Source organism: Triticum urartu, chromosome 3A (assembly GCF_056163025.1).
Source record: "Triticum urartu cultivar PI428250 chromosome 3A, HENAU_Tu73, whole genome shotgun sequence".
Lineage (NCBI taxonomy): Eukaryota > Viridiplantae > Streptophyta > Magnoliopsida > Poales > Poaceae > Triticum > Triticum urartu.
The window spans coordinates 38,638,231-38,654,822 of record NC_141875.1 but is presented as its reverse complement, the minus strand read 5'-3'; the positions used below and the strand labels follow the sequence as shown (position 1 = coordinate 38,654,822).

At 43.4% G+C, this 16,592-nt stretch overlaps 2 protein-coding genes and 1 pseudogene across 4 annotated transcripts; 1 reads left to right on the top strand and 2 right to left on the bottom strand.

Moving 5' to 3' along the window:
- Positions 1–11,771: 11,771 nt before the first annotated feature.
- Positions 11,772–15,076, bottom strand: LOC147978281 (uncharacterized). Of its 2 annotated transcripts, none has more exons than XM_087546200.1 (3): positions 14,940–15,076; positions 12,466–13,237; positions 11,772–12,385 (listed from the first exon to the last, which is right to left on the bottom strand). In XM_087546200.1, the coding sequence occupies exons 2-3, from the start codon at positions 13,235–13,237 to the stop codon at positions 11,913–11,915; spliced, it is 1,245 nt and encodes a 414-aa protein (XP_087402326.1). In that variant the 5' UTR covers positions 14,940–15,076; the 3' UTR covers positions 11,772–11,912. The 2 variants fall into 2 exon arrangements, with proteins under 2 accessions (XP_087402326.1, XP_087402325.1); XM_087546199.1 differs by lacking the exon at positions 14,940–15,076 and adding an exon at positions 13,553–13,688.
- Positions 13,317–15,218, bottom strand: LOC125542587 (uncharacterized; annotated as a pseudogene). Its single transcript, XR_015618045.1, has 3 exons — positions 14,940–15,218; positions 14,174–14,490; positions 13,317–14,088 (listed from the first exon to the last, which is right to left on the bottom strand). The product of XR_015618045.1 is annotated as an uncharacterized LOC125542587 (transcript).
- Positions 15,219–15,606: 388 nt separating this feature from the next.
- On the top strand, positions 15,607–16,335 carry LOC147978280 (uncharacterized). Its single transcript, XM_087514695.1, has one exon. The coding sequence runs from the start codon at positions 15,607–15,609 to the stop codon at positions 16,333–16,335; it is 729 nt and encodes a 242-aa protein (XP_087370821.1).
- Positions 16,336–16,592: the final 257 nt, after the last annotated feature.

Below are 16,592 nucleotides of genomic sequence, written 5' to 3'. Positions count from 1 at the left end.
TTCATATTCTGTAATCTTAGTCTCCAGTTTCTTGTTCTTCATCGCAAGATACTTAATGACTGACTTTGCTTTGCTATCCCACTCCCCATCAACCCATTCAACATACTCAGAAGTGATATCATTCTAAATAAATCATGAGAAATTCAAGTCATTTTATAACTGAACTTGTCGCTGCAAGCGTTAAACACTGAACTTTTTTGCAGCTTGACCGCAATAGCAGTATTAGTTTGAAGATCATGCTCAGTAGACAAACCTCAAACACACATCCCCGAGTGCGCTGCCAAAATTGTCTGCATCTATGCAGACACGACCACTAGGAGTTTCCTGATGACCACATAGATGGATCTTGTCATGGCCACATGTGATGAATTATGGGCGATAATGCCGGGATGTAAAGAACAACGGTAAAGAACTTACCTTTTTGCCACCAAAGTGTAGCACTAAAGAAACCCTAGCCGTGGGTTCTCCCGGCCCACCGCCGCCCACGAAACCCCCGTCCCCTGTTCCACTAGATCCGCCGCCGCTGCCTCCTGTGCCACTGAATCCGGCCCACCTGCTTGCAGTACCCAGGGTTCGACCTAACTTGTGGTCGCCACCGCTCTTCTCGCCGCAGCCGCCGCCGCCCGATGCCCAGCTCGCTGTCATGCTTTCGCCGTCGAGATTTGGAGGCGCAAATAGAGAGGGAGGGCTAGGGATTTGGAAGAGGGGAAAGATCGATCTAAACTTAGCAAAATGGGCTGGTGTAGCGCTGCCGGGAAGATAGCCCGCCTGTGGGGCCCCTCACGTGGTTAGATGGGCCGTGCCTGGCATTATGGTGAGTACAGAAAAAGTTAATTATACATATAATAAAAAACGACGGGTTTGTAAAACAAAATAGAAAAACATGATGCCTGATAACACGCGATAGAGCTAACGAGCTGACATGACTAATTTTGATGAGTGTAATATTACATTTTGGCTCGATATATTTACTTATCTACCATGACTACTTTTCATAATAATGTGATGAGGGGGAATTACTAGGAGATTATGCAAGATGATGACATGCAGATAGCTAAGGCAGAATGCTAAGCTTGGTAGAGTTTAAAAAAAAGTTAAGATTGTGAAAATTTTAATATGAAACTTACGAGAGCAGTTGAAGAGAAAAATAGACTATTATAAAAAATTGGAGAAGGAGAAAAATATTAAGCAAGAACACTTGATAAGTGAAGCTGTGAAAAATAAAATTATAAAAAATTGGAGACGAGAAAAATATTAAATAAGAACAATCGATAAGTGAAGCCAAAACTTTATTGGTACGACCAAATTGTCTTCTCCGAGCGAATTTTATGACCGAATTGTCTTGTATGAGCGAATTGTCTGACAGACACATACACATGCATGTGCCCTGTTTATTACATAAAAATGATGGAACCCCTAAGATAATCATGCCGTCGAAACCTTCGACCGGACTAAATCCAAACCACTAAAACTTCAATCTTGCATGCCGCATGAATTCTTCAGGCGCGCCTTTTCCTTGCGATTTCGCGAATTTTGTTCTTCACACACTCCATCGAGTTTGAAGGTGACATAATCAACTTTGCGACGAAACGTCTTCTCCTTGCGTCAACGGTGGCCTGCAAAAAATGACATAAAGGTTACATGAACCGAAGTTGCTACACCACCATAGTAGCTAGTCTACAAACGAAAATAACAGCATAGCTGTGTAAATTGGCGGGTGATTCAGTCCCCGTCCCAATGTTCTAGACATTCTGTGACAAAAAGGCCACAAGAGTTCCTGGTACATATGCAAACATTAGCGGTGGGCAATACAAACATGTGTGTTGTTGTTTGATTGCGCATGATGTCCTATTAACTCACCCATCCTCTTGCTGGGGTATGTCATACTCCTTGATAGGCCACTTACTTACGTCCGAATATTTCCCTAGTGTAATAAGATTTGCCTGACGCATATCGTGTGCTATAGCCATTCGCTATAAAGAGGATAGTGTTAAAGAACAATCATAAACAATATGTAAGAGCAATGGTACAAATTTTGGTTACATTACCAGTGCTTTAACAGTCCTCTCAGTCAGGTCCAGAGGATAGAGCGAATCGAGAGCTTGGAATTCTTTCTTGACCATGTGCATGACCACGGTCATCCAATGGCTATTGTCGATATTCAACGCGATATACGTCTACAGTGCAAAAAACCATTACGGATCAAAAGAAATACTTGATGAACTATCCTGTAGTGATGAATCACAAACATTATGTACCTTATCACGCACAGTATACTCTTTCGTGACTCTATTAACTGCTCCAGCTTTGGTCAGAGCACTATCCGTGTTGCAGCTCGATGGCAATGGATCGTCATGTGCGATAGCATGATCTACAAGAAATTTGGACCTCCACGCTGGACAGAGGTAACGATCATGACCAACACGCAGCTCCAAATGTCCCATATAAGGATCAATAACCTCCACAGAATATCAGCGCATTACATGTTGAAAGTTGAGACATAGATTATTGAGCATTTTAAAAACAGGACATGCAAGTAGTACTTACATCGTCCGACAGCCATCTATGAGCTAGTACCGGTAGAATCCTTTCGGAAGTCAGAGTTATGCCACGCCCTTCACTATAGTACATTTTTTTGTTCTTGTTCTTCTCAGTGCTAGCAGCTAACTCGACAAATGAAACAGATGCATCAATTATTTCCGGCGTCAACTCATATGCCACAACCTCTGGCACATTATTGTTCGAAAATAGAGCTGCATGAAATAATATGAACATCAACAATGGTGAACATATGCATTGGTAGTAAATAAAAAAATTAAGAATGTTAATTACGATACCTCTAGTAGCAGTACTAGTACCAGAGGTTCTCTGACCACGGCTGGTACGCCTGCCGGGCTTGTCAAGTGCGTAGGGGGATTCAAATTTCTTGGGAACGGTCCGCTTCCGCTTACCGGACATAACCTCCTCATCCTTATCGATTGTTGCACCCTTTTTTCCATTCGCCTTAGCCATGAACTTGCTGACAGAAGATGGACAAATGTCTATGTCCGATGAAGGTGCTAGAGTATAAGTACCAACCACCCAAGGGTTTTCCGGTGTACCCCCACATACATCATTACGCTTAACAGGTGAAGCTTCCTTGTGTCCATTCATCTTCGGTGGGGTTTTCTGTTTGGCAAAACTAAATCGTGTGAACATTTCTGGACGTAAAAAAATTAAACGAGAAAATTATAGACAGAAAGATAAATACATAGTACCTCAGGTACGGTTTTATGGTCGGGAAGCACTATATCAGGCTGCGTCATGTCAATGATCGGCTATCCATCACTGTCCATGTCTTCCTTGTACACGAATTCCTTCTTTTCATATGGACCATTCTCGAACGAATCCACTTCGTCCGGATCATTCTCCACAGATGGCACGACAGCAGCCGGCTTGTACATGACACCTGCTTTGTTCAACTTCTCCAACAACCTCTGCAATAGAAATATAAACTTAGTAATGGTAGCATGGTTTAAAACAGCAAACATACTGTAAACTATAAAGTTTGGGTGTGATACCTCAGCAACTTGATCAGGGATTTGCCTCATCTGGGTGTGTATGAAGTCCATGCACCGCTTCATTAGAAGCTCCATCAAATTTTCCGACAATGCGGCTGTCGTCGACTTCTTTGCGTTTCCAGTTGCAGGCTTGGTTTTTGGCTTCATGGTAGGCGCATTATTTGGGATGTTGGGCTCCTGAGCCCTATACTCCTGGGTGATATTATTTTCGATCTGCATGCGATATTGAAGTACATGTGATGAATAAAAATAAATAGTATTAAGTTACAAAACATTTAAGAAAGACGAAACACAATAAATTACCCTTACGTTACCACGGCCGCGCCCATTGTCATAGTCGAACCTATCTCTCCTAGTGGTTGCACCTTCTATCCAGTTCCTCATAAGAGGTTGTATGGACAAGTTGGGATTATAGGCGCATTCGCCTTCGACCGGTTGCACCTTCTCCCAGTACAAGTACTACAAAAAAATATAAGGATTTAGAGTGAGTAAAATACATCACATAAAATTGCAATGATATGATAATTGACATTATGCAACAGGTCTCATATGTGTACCTGCAAGAGAGCCAAATTGCCTTTCGGCCATTGGCGGAGGTGTTTGCCTTTCTTCACTATGCGAAGGCAATCAAGGAGAACACGCATGGTGAAGGCATTCCAGTTAATCTTTGAAATACGTTTCACATCTTCGACCAAAGCGTAGTACTGCTTTGGCACAATCTTGCTCGACATGGGAGCAATAATTGTTCCTAACAGGACAAGCACTACTTTGTGAAGGAAATCGTCGTCGGTGGCTTTACTTTTAATTATGTCCTCAATGAGATTATCTATCACTATGTTTTCTGATGTCTTACTGAGAAATTGTGGCGGCACCCGCTCCTTCATGTCCTCGCCTTCTTCAGTCAGAATGTCCGAAGCGGACAGTCCTTGGTTCTCGAGGGTAAAGATGCACTCGACGTCGACCGCACCGAGAGTCACCTCGCCAACCTGCTCTTGTATAATGAATCTGCCTGTGCTGGCCTGAAAATTCTCAATCATATACCTAATCAGCAGGGTACACATCTTAATAGATGGTATCTGCAGCATGCTACGCAATTATGTATCAGTCACTCTAGCACGTTGACCGCTCGATAGATCTGCAACAAGCTTGCACCATTTCTCAACTGCGCATACTATTTCTCCATTCAGCTCGTCCATCCTGTTGAAAGAAAATATATAACTTCGTGACATTAGCTAACACTAAAGCAAAAATAACAATAGACATGCAAAAATATAAAACTTTCTGGCAGTAGCTAACACTAATGCAAAAATAACACTAATGGAAATACAAAACTATCACCATGTATACTGCAACATGCGGCCAAGTGTGTGCTGACATGAGGCAATAAAAAATAACTACAATTGGTAATTGAATTTACTTGCATCTGATCAAGTTCTTTGAGTATCATATAAATTATATAATCAATAAATTTAATATGGTAAACTGTTACTAATTCGTCTGGTTGTCTTACTAACAGGTTGACAAATTGTTCAGCTATAAATAAACTAGAGTCTATAGCAATGGTACCTATTTGAGGTTCATCAACATCTAATGTTAATAACTCTTTAATGTTCGATGTGCACAACAATATAATTGGATCGTGTGACAAAAATATAATTGGATCTTGTGACAAAAAATGTATTGCATCATGCTTCTCGAAAAACAACATCTTATTCTACCATGCTATGAAAGAACCAAAGAATGTTTTCATCTACGCCATCTGGTCAGAACGCATCTAGTCGAGTTCATACTAGTTGAAAATATGTGGTAAACCTAAGTCCATCAAAGCAACGAGACGGAGGTAGTAGCTTGCTATGAAGGCGCGAGGGAAGGAGGACAATTTACTTGATCGGTCGACAAAGATGAAAGAAGTCGGCGATGCGTTCTTGACGTAGTTCATCGAGGTCGGCCTGCACGTGCGGACGACCTTGATCTTCTCGGGGTTTTTGTGGCGTGTGGGATGCGGTGAACGGAGCTGTCGACGCCTCGCCGGCAGGAGTCGATCTAGTCAACAACATGTGCGAGGAGGAGGAGATTATATACGAGGTCGACGCCTAGGTCGTCGTAACTTCCCTGTGGCCAATCTCGCGATCTATATTTTCCTCCATTGAAGCAAGGCTGAACGTGCTCCTCAATCGTAGGGATTAGGAACATATGGATTAGCACGATCCTAGAATTGTGTAACAGAATGGCAACTACTCCTGTGATCGACGTGCGTGTGATCGACCTGCATGGAAAGCGAAGCGTTGTGGGCTCCACAATATGGATCCGACACTTATTTGTGGTCTGGGCCGGCCCACCTACTTGCATTGTTTCTTCCCTCAAAATAAATATCATTGGTTCATCCCTAAAAAAAACTCTTTGTGACACCTATTAGTTACTGTATACTTGTATATGTTCAACAATATTTACAGTATCTCTATCATTTCTACAATATTATACATGCATCGAGTGTCGGAAATGAACGATACTTGTCATGCATGCATGCCATGGTCATCGTAGGTTACGGATAAAGTTTGGGATCATTTCGTGAGATCGTAGGTTACGCATAAACCACTTTCAGACCTGCCCTCCGGCAGACCCGAATGGTCCTGCTTGTACATGGTGCATGTGGAAGCATGCATGAGATGACCCCAACTTTTGGGAGCATGTGGGCTTGGCCAATGTGGTCCCCCAGGCAAGGTGTGCACGAATTCGGACACAAAACGCACGTTGCGTCACGTGGGGGCAGTGTTGTAGGGTTTTGTCGCCAGATAACCCTAGAAAATGCATCGAATGTCGCAAATGAACGATACTGGTCATGCATGCCATGGTCATCGTAGGGTATGCATGAAGTTTGGGATCATTTGGTGGGACCGTCAAGGAAAACCAATTTCAGACCTGACCTCCGGCAGACCCGAATGGTCCTGCTTGTACATGGTGCATGTGGAAGCATGCATGAGATGACCCCAACTTTTGGGAGCATGTGGGCTTGGCCAATGTGGTCCCCCAGGCAAGGTGTGCACGAATTCGGACACAAAACGCACGTTGCGTCACGTGGGGGTAGTGTTGTAGGGTTTTGTCGCTGGAAAACCCTAGAAAATGCATCGAGTGTCACAAATGAACGATACTTGTCACGCATGCATGCCATGGCCATCGTAGGGTATGCATGAAGTTTGGGATCATTTGGTGGGACCATCAAGGAAAACCAATTTCAGACCTGACCTCCGGCAGATCCGAATGGTCCTGCTTGTACATAGTGCATATGGGGGCATGCATGAGGTGACCCCAACTTTTGCGAGCATGTGAGCATGGCCAATGTGTCCCCCCAGGCAAGGTGTGCACGAGTTCGGACACAAAACACACGTTGCGTCACGTGGGGGCAGTGTTGTAGGGTTTTGTCGCCGGAAAAACCCTAGAAAATGCATCGAGTTTTGGAAATGAACGATACTCGTCACGCATGCTTGCCATGGTCATCCTAGGGTGTGCATACAGTTTGATCTGAATTGGTGAGACCGAGAAGATAAACCTGCTTCTAGTACATGGTGCATGTGGAGGTATGCTTGCGACTGTCCCAACTAGATTTGATTTAATAATATTTCAAGTATCAAACAGAAAATAAAATTTATAATTTGCAATGAAGAATTGAAATAATGAAGAAGTGCAATAGAACATAACATATTATTTTACATTTTGGAAATATTTCGAATATAAAGAAGAGAACAAATATTAGAATGAAGAAGTGAAATAAAACAGAACATTTTATCTTACAAACTAAAAATATTTCAAAAATAATAAAGATAAGAAATATTAGAATTAACAATTAAAATAAAACACACCATTTTAGTTTATATTTCATAAATATTATCAATATACAAAAGAGAACGAACAAATGAAATAAAACACAACAGAATTTGGCATATTTTTTAAATTTTAGTAAACACTTTTAGAAATAATATAGAAAAAAGAGATTTGATTTTAAATATTAGAAATATAAAGAAGAAAAGAAACAAAGAAAATATAAAACATATCAGCGCGTGGGTAAGGCTGCCCTGGGCCAGCCCGCCCGAATTGGGCCTAAGGCGGAGCCGCGTAGGGCACATCGCAGCGCACAACCGTTGGGTGGTGGGAGTTTAGTCCCACCTCGCCAAGCGAGGGAGCGCCGCACCGGTTTATATACCCGGCTGCGACTCCCCTCACAAGCTCCTATCAATTGCAGGCAGTACATTGCCTAACTCTCGTCCCCTCTGCCCCGTGGGGCCTATTAGCAGCAGAGATATTCTGCACCACGGGCCTGCATCCTGGCCCATGCACCGCAGGGTTCCTAGTCGTATGCAGGCCGTGGAGTATGAATTCTCCTGCTCTGGTAGGTGGGCACTTTTTTTTAGCATATTGCCATGTATATTGATCTTCAAATCACACACTAAATTATACACATGCTCATTTGCATTCAATACACAAGTTTTGTGTGCATACATGACAAGTTAATGTTTTGACCTTCAAGTCATCTAATAAATTTTACACATGCTCAGTTACATGTAATACACATGGATATTAATTGGATTTCAACAAAAATGAGGCCGTGGTGTATGAATTCTACTACCACATGCATGCCATGGTCATGGTACGGTGTGCAAAAAGTTTGGGATCTTTTGGTGGGACCATCAAGGAAAACCTCTTCCAAACTTGCCCTTCGGCAGACCCGAATGGTCCGGCTTGTACATGGTGCATGTGGGGCATGCATGAGATGACCCCAACTTTTGGGAGCATGTGAGCATGGCCAATGTGCCCCCCAGGCAAGATGTGCACGAGTTCGGACACAAAACACACGTTGCGTCATGCCGCGGCAGTGTTCTAGGGTTTTATCACCGCAAAACGCCTACAAAATGCATAGAGTGTCGGAAATGAACAGTAGTTGCCAGGCATGCTTGCTATGGTCATTGTAGGGTGTGCATAAAAGTTTGGTACCAATTGGTGAGACCGAGAAGAAGAACCTGCTTGTAGTACATGGTGCAAGTGGAGGCATACATGCGATTGTCCCAACTATATTTGATTTAATAATAATTCAAGTATGAAACAGAAAATAAAATTTATAATTAGGAAATACAACCATGAAAAGTGAAATATGAGAGAACATTATATCATACATTATTTAAATTTATAATTGTCAGAACAAAGAAAAGAGGAGAATATAGAAAACAGAAGAAAAATTTTGAATCAATAAGTGCAATAAAAGACAACATATTATCTTACATTTTGGAAATATTTCAAATATAAAGAAGAGAACAAATATTAGAATGAGGAAGTGAAATAAAACAGAACATTTTATCGTACAAACTAAAAGTATTTAAAAAATAATAAAGATAAGAAATATTGGAATGAAGAATTGAATTAAAACACAAGATTTTAGTTCATATTTCGTAAATATTATCAATATACAAAAGAGTAAGAACAAATGAAATAAAACACAACAGAATTTGGCATATTTTTTAAATTTTAGTAAACAGTGTTAGAAATAATATAGAAAAAAGAGATTTGATTTTAAATATTAGAAATATAAACAAGAAAAGAAACAAAGAAAATATAAAACGTATAAGCGAGCGGAGTAAGGCTGCCCTGGGCCAGCCCGCCCGAATTGGGCCCAAGGCGGAGCCGCGCAGGGCACTCGCAGCGCATAGCCGTTGGGTGGTGGGAGTTTAGTCCCACCTCGCCAAGCGAGAGAGCGCCGCACCGGTTTATATACCCTGCTGCGACTCCCCTCCCAAGCTCCTATCAATTGCAGGCAGTACATTGCCTAACTCTTGTCCCCTCTGCCCCGTGGGGCCTACTAGCAGCAGAGATATTCTGCACCACGGGCCTGCATCCTGGCCCATGCACGGCAGGGTTCCTAGTCGTATGCATGCCGTGGAGAATGAATTCTCCTGCTCTTGTAGGTGGGCACTTTGTTTTGGCATATTGCCAATGTGTGTTGATTTGATCTTGAAATCACACACTAAAATATACACATGCTCACTTGCGTTCAATACACATTTTTTTCATATATGACAAGTTAATGTTTTGACCTTCAAGTCATCTAATAATTTTTTTTGAATTTGTTTGAATTTTTTATTAATTTATAATGCCCTCTAGACTGACTGGTCAAAACATCGGTCTATACCTCAGGGGGGCATTGTAAAATATTCTTTTACCAAATTTTCTTTCATAGCCATGATTGGCACATGTGGGTCACCATGTTCAAGAAAGTTTGTGTGATTTGGAGGTGGTGGGAAAGATCACATTTGTTCAAAAACTGGCTTAAGTAGACCAAATGGCCCCTCCGGAATGCGGTCATTTTTTCGACCACCTCCAAATGACCTCAACTTTGGCACACATGATCTATTGCACAAACAAAGGTGGGTTTCTAAGTTTCTATTTTTTTGAATTTTTTATTAATTTATAATGCCCTCTAGACTGACTGTCAAAACATCGGTCTATACCTCAGGGGAGCATTGTAAAATATTCTTTTTCCAAATTTTCTTTCATAGCCATGATTGGCACATGTGGGTCACCATGTTCAAGAAAGTTTGTGTGATTTGGAGGTGGTGGGAAAAATCACATTTGTTCAAAAACTGGCTTAAGTAGACCAAATGGCCCCTCCGGAATGCGGTCATTTTTTCGACCACCTCCAAATGACCTCAACTTCGGCACACATGATCTATTGCACAAAAAAAGGTGGGTTTCTAAGTTTTTATTTTTTTTGAATTTTTTATTAATTTATCATGCCCTCTAGACTGACTGGTCAAAACATCGGTCTTTACCTCAGGGGGGCATTGTAAAATATTCTTTTTCCAAATTGTCTTTCATAGACATGATTGGCACATGTGGGTCACCATGTTCAAGAAAGTTTGTGTGATTTGGAGGTGGTGGGAAAAAATCATATTTGTTCAAAAACTGGCTTAAGTTAGACCAAATGGCCCCTCCGGAATGCGGTCATTTTTTCGACCACCTCCAAATGACCTCAACTTTGGCACACATGATCTATTGCACAAACAAAGGTGGGTTTCCATGTTTTTACATTTTTTTAAATTTTTTACTTTCATAGCCATGATTGGCACATGTGGGTCACCATGTTCAAGAAAGTTTGTGTGATTTGGAGGTGGTGGGAAAAATCACATTTGTTCAAAAACTGGCTTAAGTTAGACCAAATGGCCCCTCCGGAATGCGGTCATTTTTTCGACCACCTCCAAATGACCTCAACTTTGGCACACATGATCTATTGCAGAAACAATGGTGGGTTTCTAAGTTTTTATATATTTTTTTGAATTTTTTAGTAATTTATAATGCCCTTTAGACTGACTGGTCAAAACATCGGTCTATACCTCAGGGGGGCATTGTAAAATATTCTTTTTCCAAATTTTCTTTCATAGCCATGATTGGCACATGTGGGTCACCATGTTCAAGAAAGTTTGTGTGATTTGGAGGTGGTGGGAAAAATCACATTTGTTCAAAAACTGGCTTAAGTAGACCAAATGCCCCCTCCGGATGCTGTCATTTTTTCGACCACCTCCAAATGACCTCAACTTTGGCACACATGATCTATTGCACAAACAAAGGTGGGTTTCTAAGTTTTTAATTTTTTTGAATTTTTTATTAATTTATAATGCCCTCTAGACTGTCTGGTCAAAACATCGGTCTATACCTCAGGGGGGCATTGTAAAATATTCTTTTTCCAAATTTTCTTTCATAGCCATGATTGGCACATGTGGGTCACCATGTTCAAGAAAGTTGGTGTGATTTGAAGGTGGTGGGAAAAATCACATTTGTTCAAAAACTGGCTTAAGTTAGACCAAATGGCTCCCACGAGAAGCTGGCTTTGCGGGAGCCAGGCGACGTTCCGAACGGGCCCAGCGCTAGCCAGCTTCCCACGGGAGCCAGGTTCGTTCGGCTGCTATGGGGCGCTCTAGTTCTGCTGCATGGGCTGGCAGCCCAGGAAGGGAGCCTGAAGCCCATTTAGGGGAAGCTGCTTGATGGCCTGATTTTATGAGGAAGGTAGGATGGGCTGAAAAGAGTATTGCGGGCCAGATTAGAAAGCTGCTTGTAATTTTTTTTCTATGTATGTTTCTGCGATTTTGGCTGTACAGAGTGCAATTTTGGGTAGTCAGAGAGTAGTTTTGCGTAGTACAAGTGCAAATAATGTAATGAACATGCAGATTTTTGAATTTCACCATGTTTAGATAAAGAACCACAAGGTTTGAGATATGTCCAACGAAAAAAGCAACGACAAAAGCTTTCTCAAATTTGCATCTGTTTGCAAATCAAAACGGGTACAGATATTTAGACAACCTGACCATGACTTCACAAACCAAGAGCAATGGCGGTAGCTAGTTCATTCCTGAACCTATCCATGTCAGGTGCACTTGCCTCCGAAGTTGAAGCATCTGATGCACTTGAAGGAATAACATACTTCTTATATCTATCCGGAATTGTTGGAACATAATCCGGATCCCTTTCACATCGAACAAAGTGGATATCATCTTTGTCATGGAGGTGAACATAGTTGTGCAATGTCATAGTAGCTGCAACTATCTTCATCTGTGTTTGGAATGAGTAGTTTGGCATCTTGAGGAGAATTTGCCATTTCATTTTCCACACTCCAAAGGTTCTCTCTATGCAATTCTGTTTGGAGGAGTGAATCTTGTTGAACTTCTCCTTAGGAGTATTTGGAGGTGCACCTCTTTGAAAGTCAGGGACATGATACCTTTCTCCTTTGTATGGTGCTAGATATCCATCTCTATTAGGATACCCGGCATCTACAAGGTAATACTTGCCTAAATAGACAACACACATACATGTTAGTTGGAGGATAAAGTACACCATGTGTAAACTTGTAATGAAAAGAAGTGCTCACCCTTTGGAGGATGGGGGAAGGAGGGCTTGTCCTTCTCAATTGCATGGTATAACACATTTGTATCATGCATAGAACCAGGTTGCCCAATTGAAGCATAAGTAAAGTGCATATCGAAGTCACATATCGCCCTCACATTTTGAGTTGTCATGCCCGTCCTCCCAATGTACCTAACTTTCGGTGGGCCATCGGGAATAGAAGCTCTTATATGAGTCCCATCGATTGCACCAATGCAATCTTTGAGATGAGGATAAGCCCTCCTATCCTTCTTAATTAGATCATGCACAATGTGAAAGTTTGGGTCTTGTGGCTTAAGGTAGTGAGATGCCATGTTGACTACACATTGTAGAACCTCATGGAATTTACGATGGATTGTATCCGCTGAATGTTTGAAGCAATTTTGAGTTCTTCTATTTGATTCACAACCTCCCAATGTCCACAAGAACATAGCAAGAGACTCATAAGTGCTAACAAAGCTTGTTTCTTTGAGACCATAGTCACGTACCAACAAGTCATGAAGATCAAAGAACACACTTGCCGTCATTCTCAACATTGCGTAGGTCTCTCCCGGTGTGGCAATAGTCTCTTGAAGCCATCCAAATCCACTCAAAATAGATTTCCGAGGCTCGGCCTTCATCACCCAACTTTCACAATACTTGCCAAATATGACTGCTGCACCCGAACAAAGCATGTTCATATTATGTTGTTGATGTATAACCAAATTCCTCATTGTTTCATAACTATTGTCATCCTCACTATCACTATCCGATGACATCTGCCATATCAAACAATAGTTAGCATCAAGCAAAATAATATGTTCACCGACATAAGAATAAATATGTTCACCGACAAGATAATAATAGGTTCGTCAACATAAGCATGAATATTGTTCCAATCACAAGATAATAATAGGTTTGCCAACATAGGCATAAATATTGTACCGATAGCACAAGATAATAATAGGTTTGCCAACATAGGCATATTGTACGGATAGCACAAGATAATAATAGTTTCACCAACATACGCATAAATATTGTTCCCATAGCTAATATAAGATAGAACAAACTAGTTCCCATACTTGAGGTCAGACCTCTTACGCAACCAACCCTTTCGAGAGTCGGATGTCATGTGCAAGAACATCTCTCTTTGCTCTCTCTTCAGAAAGAGCTCAGTTGCAATAAAATGCTCATCAGTGTCGTCTATTGCGCCACAATCACGAACTAAATCCATGGTAGAGGCAGCAGAAATTGTCTCATCTTTCTTTAGGAAAGACTGAAACGATGTGTGTGAAGCCTGGGCAATAGAACTAATCTTTCAAATCTCCTCTTGCATCACTTGTGCAGTCTTTGGTTTCTTGTTCTTCTCCGGAATCGTGACCCCAAGCCTCACTTTAGATGAACTAGTTACTGTCGGAGAAGGTTGTTCTTCGGTATCATCCTCCAAATCAAGATCGGTGATTTCATCAACATTCAAGGCGGTTTTCAATGCCGAACTAGAGGGGGGTGGCATACCAGATGTAGGGTTCCAATGGTCAGTGCCATCAACACTGATATCCTCAAATAAGATGCGCAAGCCTTCTTCATTACGAAGTCCATGCTTCTTGAACTTGCCACAACCTGGGAGGTCCTATTGTATGAAAGAGAGACATTAGTACATAAAGCATGAAAAGTTTACATTTTATTATGTGAGAAACATAAGCATGAGAACTTACAACTTTTGCCTTCTTCCACCACTCATTATCTTGTTTCACAGTGTTTTTCTCAAAGTCCCAACCCCCTCCAGTCTCGCGCAACTTGAGCTTCTTGAATGTGTTGTACTCACGTTTTAGCTTGGTCCATTTGTTCCTCACTTGCTTTGGTGTGTACTCAAGTCCAGTTCTCATCAAGAATTCCTTTCCCACCTCATCATATGCACTGGGTGTCAAATGAGTGCTTGGCATGTTTCCAGCCTTCACTTGTTTCACAAACAACTCCACGATAATCCGAGTATTATCATCGGTCCATTCGGCAGACCCACTTGACGACATTTCTATACAAAAATGATATTACTTTACGGATACACATTACCTCAAAATATATGCCAAACAATCAGTACCATCTCACAAATAGATACCAAAATCAGTAGCATCATGAACATGTACCAACAATCAGCGTCCATTAGTATATAATCATGTGTCCAAATATATGGGAAACAATCACTGCCATCTCGAGTAAAGAATCGGCATCCATCAGCAAAGAATCGGCAACTATATGGAAAATAAACAGTAACCTTGACTGAATCAGGCTGGATCAGTAACTATATGGAAAATAAACAGCAAAGAATCAGCAAATCATCAATTCATATCACAAGAAATTGGGGCTACACACAACACAGGAACTAGGCTGAATCAGTAAGATATCACAAGCAATTGGGGCTATAGTGTGCACACGAACTTGACTGAATCAGAGTACTACAAGAGGGGGGAGGTGGCTGCTCACCTTAAGCTGGGGGGAACGGCTTCTTTGGCGTGGATCTTGCGGCCAGGCCCGTCCAGGAGCTATACTTCATGCGGCCGCCGCCGGCGAACAACGGAGAAGTGGCGGCAGATGGGGAGACGACAGCACGGTGACTTCGGGAGGCTGCTGCGAGCGGCGATGGACGGACACTTGCGGGGCGATGCGTAGATCCGAGGGGCGGCGGCGAACGGCGGCACGACGGCGCGGCGGCGTGGGGGCTGGCCGGCGACGGGGCGGCGGCTAGGGTTGTGAGAGCAGAGGAGGAGCGTGGGCGTTCATTTTCTGTACGAGCAGAGGAGTCGGGCCACCGGGTCGAGGGAAATGATTCGAGTCGGTATACTTCGCGGTGGCATTGCTACCGTAATTTTGAGCAACTTCCGATTCTGCTTTTGGCGAAGCTGGGCCGGGGAAGCTTCTCGTCTCCGCGATAATTGCACAGGCGAATCCTGGTTTCCACGGAGCCAGCTTCTCGAAGCGTTGTCGTTCGGTCCGGCTTCTCGGAGTGAATTTTGGAAGCCAGCTCGTGGACTGCTTCCGAACGGGCCCTAAGTATACTGGTCAGTGGGGTGGAGTACGGAATTACCCCTATGTTGTCTAACCCTAGGTCTAGGTCCAGGCGGGGTCTCCATTCCAGTTCTAGGGCGCGGAGATGACCCGCCGCCGCAGCCCACGCCTCCACTCCCAGATCCCGGCCGGTGAGCAGGCAGCCGGAATGGCCGTCCGCCGCAGCCCGCGGCTCCTCTCCCAAACCCACACTAGCGAGGATGGCTCCAGCATAGCCCTCCGCCGCAGCCCGTGGCTCCACTCTCAGATCCCCGTGAGTGGCAAGGGCGACGGAGCGACCCGCCGACGCAGCTCGTGGCTCAACCCCGAAATCCGCGTGGGTGAGGAGGGCTCCAGAGTGACCCATCGCCGCAGCCCGCGGCTCAATCCCCAACTCCACGCGAGCGAGCAGGGCGCTGGCCGCCGCACCACGCGGCTCCACCACTCGAGCGAGGAGGGCTCCGGAATTACACGCCGCCGCCGCCGCGGCACCTCACCGGCTGCGCCTGCCTCCCTGCCGGACGACGATGATATGCTCCGGGAGATCCTGCTGCGCCTCCCGCCTCAGCCGTCCTCACTCCCGCGCGCCTCCGGCGTCTGCAAACACTGGCGACGCGTCACCACCGACCCCTGCTTCCTCCACAGCTTCTCTGCCCACCACCGCAAGCCGCCCCTCCTGGGCTTCTTTGAGCCTGACTTCTACGACATAGTGTCCACCTCCATCATGGACCCTCCCGACCGCATCCCTCCCGAGAGGTTCAACACACGGCGTCAGATCCGCAGCTTCCAGAAGGCACCTGTAGAGCTCTTTTATAATCACCCAGTTATGTTGTGACGTTTGGTAGCACACAAAGTGTTCCTCCGGTAAACGGGAGTTGCATAATCTCATAGTGATAGGAACATGCATAAGTCATGAAGAAAGCAATAGCAACATACTAAACGATCGGGTGCTAAGCTAATGGAATGGGTCATGTCAATCACATCATTCTCCTAATGATGTGATCCTGTTAATCAAATGAAAACTCATGTCTATGGTTAGGAAACATAACCATCTTCGATTAACGAGCTAGTCAAGTAGAGGCATACTAGTGA